Source organism: Nicotiana attenuata, unplaced genomic scaffold (assembly GCF_001879085.1).
Source record: "Nicotiana attenuata strain UT unplaced genomic scaffold, NIATTr2, whole genome shotgun sequence".
NCBI lineage: Eukaryota > Viridiplantae > Streptophyta > Magnoliopsida > Solanales > Solanaceae > Nicotiana > Nicotiana attenuata.
The window spans coordinates 162,465-172,665 of NW_017670621.1; the positions used below are offsets into that span (position 1 = coordinate 162,465).

The 10,201-nt window shown below is 36.7% G+C and overlaps 2 protein-coding genes across 2 annotated transcripts; one reads left to right on the plus strand and one right to left on the minus strand.

Moving 5' to 3' along the window:
• The first annotated feature begins 1,086 nt into the window (after window positions 1–1,086).
• LOC109241606 (bifunctional riboflavin biosynthesis protein RIBA 1, chloroplastic-like) lies at window positions 1,087–9,042 on the plus strand. Its single transcript, XM_019408369.1, has 7 exons — window positions 1,087–1,238; window positions 2,049–2,427; window positions 2,528–2,749; window positions 6,614–6,936; window positions 7,520–7,649; window positions 7,958–8,254; window positions 8,374–9,042. The coding sequence occupies exons 1-7, from the start codon at window positions 1,189–1,191 to the stop codon at window positions 8,641–8,643; spliced, it is 1,671 nt and encodes a 556-aa protein (XP_019263914.1). The 5' UTR covers window positions 1,087–1,188; the 3' UTR covers window positions 8,644–9,042.
• LOC109241607 lies at window positions 2,852–5,394 on the minus strand. The gene is made up of 2 exons (XM_019408370.1): window positions 4,817–5,394; window positions 2,852–4,663 (listed from the first exon to the last, which is right to left on the minus strand). Exons 1-2 carry the CDS (start codon window positions 5,252–5,254, stop codon window positions 3,623–3,625), a joined length of 1,479 nt encoding a protein of 492 aa, XP_019263915.1. The 5' UTR covers window positions 5,255–5,394; the 3' UTR covers window positions 2,852–3,622.
• Window positions 9,043–10,201: the final 1,159 nt, after the last annotated feature.

The window sequence follows — 10,201 nt, forward strand, 5'->3', positions numbered from 1 at the left end:
TGTTCTTGTTTTCTTCTTGGATTTTATTTAATTAGTAATATCCTTTTTCTGGTTTCCATGTATTCCATACTCGTACTGAATCTTGATTAAATTAGAATACACATAGGAAAGTTCCAGCTTGAGGGTAAATCGTTCCATGACAAAAATAATTACATATCCAAGTCTCAAATCTGAGATCTTTTTTTTACAGTAATTCCCAATAATAATAGATAAAATAATAATAATTAAACATAGAGAGGTACCATTTATTATTTCCTAATCACGTATTTTCAAAAGTTATACAACAAAAATAACAAATTGCCCGTATTCTATTGTAGCACATTAGTAGGTGTTCCTAACTTGTTGTAACTAGTAGACATTTAGCATGCATGTAGATGTAGGAATCAAATTTTTGATTAAATAAAAGTAGCGTAGACACATTTATTGTCCACTGACTAGAACTTCCTAATTGATTTGTTGCTCTTGGTCTCAAATTTTGCTAATGTTTGTGTAGTGATATCCAGAAAATAAAATCATATTTCTATAAAGTAGCGCAAACATATTTGTTCCTCTAATATTATAAAAAAATATTATAAATATCCACAAAAATGATAGATGGGAATATTATCATCGTCCCTCCAAACTATAGTGTGTTACACAAACTTTTCTAAAATTCGCATTCCAATTTTCTTCATAATATTTCCTCGCTTTAAGTAATAATAATCACTCCTAATTCAAATATTTGATATGCAAACTCATTCATCCACATGCCTAATTTTTAATTGTAGTATTTAATACTACTAGTATATTATGGGGATCCATGCTTGTAATCGTGCTGAAGCATGATTCATACTAATAATATATTCGGCAGTATTCATTCCAATTTATATTAAAGTAATTTTCACTACATAATACGAATATACGATGAACCAAGGATTATCCTTACAATACTTTTTGACAGGAATATGAACCACATTAGTTACCTTTATAATCAAAAAAGAAAAAAAAAAAAAAACGGCGTGCTGTTAAAAAAAATAAAGAAACATTTGTTGGGACAAATTATAAAGTATTGGTCAGCTATATATAGATTCCTATTGGTCAGTGAGAAATAGGACATCACCAGCAAAGTACCTTTAGCATTCAATTGTGCCAACCAACCTATTTCCTAAACCTTTCTGAAATCTTCTTGTTTTCGTTCAAACAACATTAATGGCTTCCATCAACATTTCTCTCTCTTCAACATGTTTATCTCGCTCAGAGTAAGTTTTTCTTTGAGAATTGTGTTTTTGCAATTGAGCTGTATTTCTAATTTGATTTTGGGGTTTTTGTAGTCCTTCTACCGGATTCATTCTTTTTTTGGGCATGTTTAATTTGGATCAGTTTGAGGACTTTGTTCTTATTATGTGAATACACTGTGGATTCAACAACTTTTGTTCGTGCAAGTTATGGTGTTGTTTTTTTCTACTTAGAGAGTTATCTGCATCTTTTACTGCTTTTTAAGACTCCTTATATTTGTCTTGGTCATGGAATCTTTTGATGCCTTTTTGTTTAGTAAGGATTGAGGCGTAGCAGTAGCACCAGGAGCAAGATTTGAAATTTTCCTGCAAGAAAAGGGGTTTATTAAGTTTTTATATGCTTTTACATTTTTGGGCTTATATGGGGAGAAAAAAGTAACAGAACTCTTGAAGGTCCACGGTTGCGTGCTAGGAGTTCGCTTTTGCATAGATGATTGTTAGATTTTTTTGGGAGATTTAATGCGTACTGGTATCATAAAACTTAATGTACTCTGACGAATTGGTGAATATCGATGAAGTCTTCTGTTTAGAAAAAAAGGTTGAGTTTCCTTCTGATCTCACTTTAAGTAAATAGATTTTGAAGATACTAAGCAGGAAAATGGATATGTAAATTTGTTCACGTGTAGCATATTTAGCGATACAAAAACTTGCTAAGACCAGTTATTAGCATCAGCTTAGTTTATAACGTTCAAATCTTTAATGTGGTTGAGCATTCTACATTCACCCTTTAAATATCGATTTTCCATCTACCTGATTTGCTCACTTTTGATGTAGAGCATTAAAGAACTTCAAGTTGTTCAATGGACTGCACTCTGGAGATGTATATTCTGTTAGTGGGGTCTCTTCAGAGTCATTCATACGGCTTAATCCTAGAGCACACTGCACCATCAAGAATGATTTTAAGATTAAATCTGCATTTTTATCGGGCGAAGGAGAAGCCCGTTCTCAATCCAAGGGTGAAAGTTCACTGTTCAGTGGTCTCTTTACTGGAACTGAGACTCAACCTGATGCTGTAGCCTTTGGAACGCTAGCAGCAGATGTTGTTCCCACAACAAGTGGCTTTCCTTTAGATAATGATGAATTCGATTTGGATCGGCCGACACAAGGTTTCTCATCTGTTCCTGAGGCAATCGAAGACGTTGGCCAAGGAAAAGTAGGTTCTTAAACTTACAAAAAAGAAAAAAGAAGGTTCTTAAAATTCATCAAATGCTTGTCTCTCATGTTGTGTAAACTTAAGTCAATCCATTTTGCAGATGGTGCTAGTTGTAGATGATGAAGACAGAGAAAATGAAGGGGATTTAGTAATGGCTGCATCCAAAGCTACACCAGAAGCTATGGCTTTCTTTGTGAGGCATGGAACAGGGATAGTTTGTGTGAGCATGTTAGAAGAAGACTTGGAGAGGTTACAACTTCCATTGATGGTAAACGATAAAAAGAATGAGGAGAAACTTTGTACAGCATTTACAGTCTCAGTGGTATGTATTTACTAAATTACTCACATATGCTTGTCTCTTTTTGTCTCTTTGTTGGAGGAGGGGACGGGGGGGGGGGGGGGGGGGGGACGAAAGACATTTACTTATTGGCAGGCTAGTTCTCATTTCAGAATCTGGATTAGTGATACATTCAGAAGTATCCAAAGAATGTTATGCTACGAATTCGTTACAAGAGTTAAAAAAACAATGCTTAGTACTATTTTGGGGGGTGCCTGTAGATAAAAGGAAGACTACCTTAATGCAACACTGTTGGTTCTTGATAAAAGAAATTAAGGGAAATAACTGGGAAGATGGCAAGAAAATAAAAAAATATACTAGAATAGATGTAAAAGGAACTGAAGCTGAAATACTATGTTATTTTACTGCATTTTACTGCATTTGGACTTAAAAGACCTAAAAAGCATTTACTTATTGGCAGGCTAGTTCTCATTTCAGAATCTGGATTAGTGATACATTCAGAAGTATCCAAAGAATGTTATGCTACGAATTCGTTACAAGAGTTAAAAAAACAATGCTTAGTACTATTTTGCGGGGTGCCTGTAGATAAAAGGAAGACTACCTTAATGCAACACTGTTGGTTCTTGATAAAAGAAATTAAGGGAAATAACTGGGAAGATGGCAAGAAAATAAAAAAGTATACTAGAATAGATGTAAAAGGAACTGAAGCTGAAATACTATGTTATTTTACTGCATTTGGACTTAAAAGACCTAAAAATCAGCATAAAATATGCTGAAAATAACTAACTCCTAGAGACTAGTTCACTCCTAAAGACTAGTTCAAAATTATTTCAAATTCAAACTAAATTACTGCAGTAAATAGCTGAAACAGTAACATAATTTTACTATTTTCAGCTTCTAAAGCATATTTCTAACACTCCTCCTTGCTTTTGAAGCTGCAAATTCTGAATTTATGCCTTGTAAACCTTTAACTTGAAGCGACTTTGTACGTAAATCTGCCAACTGATCTTTGGACTTGCAGTAAATTGAGTTCAATTTTCTATTTTGCTGCATCTCATGATTGTCAATGAAATAAGTTGGCTCTTTTTTCGGCTTCATTTTGACTTGAGGCTTGTCAACTTTCTTCCACATTTGCATTTTGCCTTGAGGCTTGTCAACTTTCTTCCAAATTTTGTTTTTCTGAAATATTGACAACTTCTTTGTCTCATTTTCACATATGTCCTCTTTTGGAGGATTATCTGCACTTTGTAGATTCTTTGGCCTCCATTCTTCATCTTCGGTTGGATCAAATGAGAAGTTTTTACCTCTCATTTTAACCCTTAAAATCTCAAGTCCAGTTGCATCATAAATGAAATAATATTTATCTTCAAAGGATACTTTAAATCCTTTTTCTATTAGCTGTCCAACACTTAATAAATTTTGATCAATATCAGGAACATAAAGAACATCTGAAATTTTCTTAGTACCTGAATTTGTTGGGATTGCAACAGTTCCTTTTCTTTTAGCAAGAATATAATCACTATTTTCAATTCTGACTTTCTTATTTCCTATAGACGTGAACTCTTTGAAAAGATTTCTGTCATATGTCATGTGGTTTGTACAACCACTGTCAATTAACCAAAAATCAGATTTTTTGGTTGAAAGAATAGTTGCCACAAACAAGTGATCTTCTTCTTCATTGGCGACTTGGGCATCTGCTTCATGCTTTTGATATTTGCCTTTGCAAATTACAGCTTCATGACCAAGTTGGTTGCAAATTTTGCACTTTGCATCTGGCCTCTTCCAACATTTGAATGGTGGATGACCTTTTTTGCCACAGTGCTGACAAGGCGGGTAATTTTTTTTAACATTATTACCCTTGCTTTGAGTTTTGTGGTTGGCTGCCAGGGCTCCTTCAACCATACCATCTTGCCTCATAAGCATCCTTTGCTCTTGTGCCTGCAATGTATTTAACAATTCTGCCAAGGTAATCTTGGATAGATCCTTTGTATTTTCCAAGGTAGTTATAGATACTTCATATTTTTCAGGCACCGTAACAAGAATTTTTTCAACAATTCTTGAATCTTTAAATTTAGTACCAAGCAATCTTACCTTGTTAACAATGCCAAGCAACCGATCTGAGTATTCTTTGACAGTCTCAGATTCCTTCATTTTTTGCAACTCGAATTCCCTTATTAAATTCAACACCTTCATGCCTCGTATTCTTTCATCTCCTGTATATTCTCCCTTCAGATAATCCCATATTTCTTTTGCTGATTTGAGAGCCATAACTCTCGTAAAAATTGTTGCAGACACACCAGCAAACAAAGTTGCTTTTGCCTTTGATTTCTTGGTTTTCTTTTCCTTGTGACTCTTGATCCGGGCCATGGTGGGATTGTTAGGCAGCGGAAGAACATCATAATCCTCTTCCACGGCCTCCCAAAGATCTAAAGCCTCCAAGTTAGTCTCCATTCTCACTGCCCACAGTTGGTAATTTTCACTATCAAAGACTGGAGGAGCCAATTGAGAAAAGCTCATTTCAGTCTCCATCTCACTCAAGAAAAGATTTTACTTAGGTCCCTTAAGAAGATGGTTCTTGATACCAATTGTTGGTTCTTGATAAAAGAAATTAAGGGAAATAACTGGGAAGATGACAAGAAAATAAAAAAGTATACTGGAATAGATGTAAAAGGAACTGAAGCTGAAAATACTATGTTATTTTACTGCATTTGGACTATAATTTATAAGAGAAATACTAACTTAAAAGATCTAAAAATCAGCACAAAATATGCTGAAAATAACTAACTCCTAGAGACTAGTTCACTCCTAAAGACTAGTTCAAAATTATTTCAAATTCAAACTAAATTACTGCAGTAAATAGCTGAAACAGTAAAATAATTTTACTATTTTCAGCTTCTAAAGCGTATTTCTAACAAACACCATAATTGCCGGGATGCATATGATATTTAATTAGCACCTCATTAGCAAGTATTCGTATTTGTGGTGACCTCAAGCTGACTTCGTGAATTCAGAAAATGAAGAACAACCTGTTTGGCCAAGCTTCTTTTTGGTCAAAAGTGTTTTTTTTGGGCCAAAAGCGCTTTTGGCCAAAAATTGAGGTGTTTGGCCAAGCTTTTGGAAGGAAAAAAGGTGCTTTTGAGGAGAAGCAGAAGCAGTTTTGGAGAAGCAGAAAAAAGTAGCTTCTCTCCAAAAACACTTTTGAGAAAAATACACTTAGAAGCAGTTTTTTAAAGCTTGGCCAAACACTAATTGCTGCTCAGAAGTGCTTTTCAAACTAATTAGCCAAACACAAACTGCTTCTCACCAAAAGTACTTTTGAGAAAAGCACTTTTGAAAAAAAGCGCTTCTCAAAATAAGCTGATTTTTGCAGCTTGGCCAAACGGGCTAGAAGTAAATATGTCCAAAGTGTTCCCAATTTTAACATATCAAATGAATCACAGTGGATTTGTTCTGTTTTAAGAGATGAGGAGAACAGAAATTCTAAAATTTACATTTAACTTGTGTATGCAATCATGTCTTCTTTGCTTATCACTTTCCTAAATGCAGTAACTTTAACTCCCAGTCAATGCGGGAATACTGTGTTTCCCCAGGGGATATTTTAAGGATCTAGTCTTGCAATTCTTGCAGCTGTATGGAGTACAACTATCTTTGTCATCTCTGTTTTACTTCTACATTTGTTAATGGTACACATGTCAACCAATATACTTACGGCTCGTTTTTTGAAAAACATTTACTGCATTTAATTTCTTACTGGGATTGTGGTCAAAAGACTTTCTTGAGAATTATTCCTCGTGTGTGCTTCCTCTGGTTGCCCTTTCAGCATCCTAGTCTAGTAGTATCCTCTTAAATTGATACTTATGGAGCATTGATGGTAAAACAATCACACAGGATGCAAAACATGGAACAACTACAGGGGTGTCTGCTCAAGATAGAGCAACGACAGTACTGGCACTTGCGTCCGGAGATTCGAAGCCTGAGGATTTCAACCGACCAGGTCATATTTTTCCTTTGAAATACAGGCCAGGTGGGGTTCTAAAACGAGCTGGCCATACTGAAGCTTCTGTGGATCTTGCCATGTTAGCTGGCTTAGACCCCGTTGGAGTAATATGTGAGATTGTGGATGAAGATGGTTCCATGGCCAGATTGCCTAAGCTTCGTCAATTTGCAAAAGAATATAACTTGAAGATCATATCAGTTGCTGATTTAATCAGGTAGTTCACAGATCTCCTTCTGATTTCATTAGGAATTGTTGTTGCTGAATAATTCCTTGGTGCTTTATTGTTTTGTCCTTTTGTAACGTGATGACTAGATACTTCTGATGGTTCTGAAGTGAGAAGCATCTTTTTATGTTTATTCTGGATCTATTTTCTTTTTAGCTTCGTCTTTCTTCCATCCTAACTGCATAAGAAATTATGCAAAAGTTCATGCCCCTTTTCCCTTAAGAGAAACCAAGAACTGTGTTAAAGTTCTATTTTGATAGCCAGGAGCACGAAAATTATTAATCCTCATAATGTTTTTAACTAAACCACTTCTAAGAATGTTCTTTTTTCCCGCTATTACATCAGTCAGTTCCCCTGTAAGTCAATAGTTTCCTATGTTGAATAAGAAGTCTACTCTGATTTTTTTTTCTTCTTTTGGTATGCATTTAGCTGCACTAATATCGTAAAATTGGTTACCTTGCTTTTTCTAGCAAAACAATTTTCTTGAAAGCAAGCATTCTTTTTAGCCCCTCTTCCACTTGTTTCTACTACATTAACTTTGGGTACATCATCTGACATGAACTTCCCTTTACAGATATAGGAGGAAAAGAGATCAGTTGGTAGAGCATGCTTCTGCTGCAAGATTACCTACTATGTGGGGCCCATTCACTGCCCATTGCTTCAAGTCAATAATAGATGGAATTGAGCACATTGCTATGGTTAAGGTGAGCACCTTTGAGGATATTCTGTCATATATCTTCAGCAGTGGTTGGACTAGTGTGAAATTGTATGTATATTTCAGTTTGTTGTGTTTCAGTAATCACAAAACTAGGTATATCTAGTAGAAACATGAGGTTCTATGTTTTTCTTAACTGTGAAGGGGAAGGGCACGTGTGCTATTGTATCTTACACCATCTTACAGTTAGGCATCCTTGTAGCAAATTTATATTAATGCAAACTATGGTAATATTGGATTGGCAAAGTTCATTTCATGTTTGGGACTGATTTTGGACGAGTTTTGTGGAATGAACAGGGAGATATTGGAGACGGCCAAGATATTCTTGTCCGGGTACACTCGGAGTGCCTCACAGGAGATATATTCGGTTCAGCCAGATGTGACTGTGGGAACCAGCTAGCGCTTGCAATGCAACAAATTGAGGCTGCTGGCAGGGGGGTTTTGGTTTACCTTCGTGGTCATGAGGGTAGAGGAATTGGTTTGGGTCACAAACTTCGTGCTTATAATTTACAAGATGCTGGACGTGATACTGTTGAAGCGAACGAAGAGCTTGGTTTGCCCGTTGATTCAAGAGAGTATGGGATTGGTGCGCAGGTACTTTACTTTCTATAAAACTTTTCTGGTGTACATATGAGCTCTTTCTGCATCATGCCGTAAATTGTGTGTAAATCTAATGTATCGTATAGCAAAGCTAAACTTGTATCCTTGTGCAGATGTTGAGGGATCTTGGTGTTCGAACTATGAGGTTGATGACAAACAATCCTGCAAAATATAGAGGGCTTAAAGGTTATGGTTTGGCAATTTCTGGTAGAGTCCCACTTCTGTGTCCCATCACAAAAGAAAACAAGAAATATCTGGAAACAAAACGTGCTAAAATGGGCCATGTGTATGGGTTGGACCTTATTCGCCCTGCAACCAGCACCAGCACCAGCACCACCACAACAAATGGTAAAACAAACGTGGAGAATATTTCTACTATATAGAATTCATAACGGATTAATGTTTCTAGGCTTGGGAACTGATGAGATGTTCTTGTTGGTGAACAACTTGTTGGAGACATAGCAATCACCTGGATGCAAACTCGGGATACCATGATAAATAATTCATATCTTAGTCATAGTTTTATTGCTACTTGTAATGGAATAGTGGTTTCTTGGTGTATACGGACATTCTTCTTGTCCTTAAATGTATATTAGCGTTGATAAGAAAGTAACGCGATTCACTTTGTCCTTGGTCCCATCTCAAGGGTTAGTGAGAAGGAGGAAAAAAACAATGAAATAATATGTATTTCTTGCATCGGATAATGTATTTGAACTCTTGCTATAGGCTGTAACGCTTGGTAGCAAGTTGATGTGAATGAGTCATTGTTGGCAATTTAAACATGATGGATGTTGGTTTGATTACTGTTACGCGGCGCCTTCCTGAGATTCCTTGGAAGGGCGACGTAAGGCTAGCAACTGATGTCAGTGCAGTTGCTGTCCGCCAACTGAGGTCCCCTCCGTATGCTAGACGAGATTGTCAGTGCCGTACGGGAAAACCAATATCAAGAGCAATTGAGAGAACAGAAATGAGAATTCAGAATGAAAGAAAGCTTGATTGCATTAATGAAAGCTATTACAGAAAAGCAACGCGGTGTCGAGGGGGAGAGACACCAGTACAGAGAATTGCTTGCTTGCTAGAAAGTTTTGATTGCTTGATCCCCCCTAATAGTATTTAAAAAAAAATAATCCAAAGTTACAGGACTAGACTTGATTAAGCTAGAGAAACATAATGGAAGTACATGAAATAAAACTACTCTATATTTACAATGAAAATGACTTAGTTTTCTATAAGGCAGCAGCAGGTCCGTTGTCAGCAGCAGTGTCTTTGGCATCACGGTCTGCGCGCGCAGCGCTGTTGGCTTCTGCCTGCGGCTTGGCGCTGGCGAGGGATATCGGTGGGGCGACAGAGGCACCTGCGCGCTTGTCACTTGGCGCGGCCAAGACCACGGGGCCGTTCGTGGCGCTAGGCATTGGGAGGCTTGCTAGGACGCCACGGGGCGCGCCCAAGGGGTCATGGGGCATGGCTGGAAAGCCGCCCATGACATTATACGTGTCTACACGTTTGTATGCACGATTTTGTGTGAATAGTGTTTGACATTTCTTTTCCTTTCTTGATCATGCTGATGGTTAGCATTTCCTATTGCAGAATCAGGTTTGTTATACACCACCAGGTTTCAGAAAGTGATGTGCACTATACTGTCTCTTGCCTTCAGGTAAAGTGTTAAAGAGGTCAAGCATCTACCTGGTTTCCTCTGAATTCAATATTTACTCATTATCTGATTTTGTTAAAATTTCTGCAGCAAACTTTGGCCGGAGAGGCAGAAGAAAATGGTGATATTAATCATCTTATGAACGGTTTCAAACATAATCTTTATCTCTAAAAGAAAAAACCCAAAGCTTCTGTAGCATCAAAACCTTCAACTTCAAGTACCAATAATGCTATACAGGAACCCGGTCTCGTTGTATTATGTTGTTACTTTATACAATATTTGTTTTGATT

Coding starts and splice junctions, on each gene's coding strand:
- LOC109241606 (XM_019408369.1), top strand. CDS start 1,189: ATGGCTTCCATCAACATTTCTCTCTCTTCAACATGTTTATCTCGCTCA. Junction 2,428..2,527: donor AAGACGTTGGCCAAGGAAAA/GTAGGTTCTTAA, acceptor TCCATTTTGCAG/ATGGTGCTAGTTGTAGATGA. Junction 2,750..6,613: donor CAGCATTTACAGTCTCAGTG/GTATGTATTTAC, acceptor ACAATCACACAG/GATGCAAAACATGGAACAAC.
- LOC109241607 (XM_019408370.1), bottom strand. CDS start 5,254: ATGGAGACTGAAATGAGCTTTTCTCAATTGGCTCCTCCAGTCTTTGAT. Junction 4,664..4,816: donor TGCTTGGCATTGTTAACAAG/GTAAGATTGCTT, acceptor AATACATTGCAG/GCACAAGAGCAAAGGATGCT.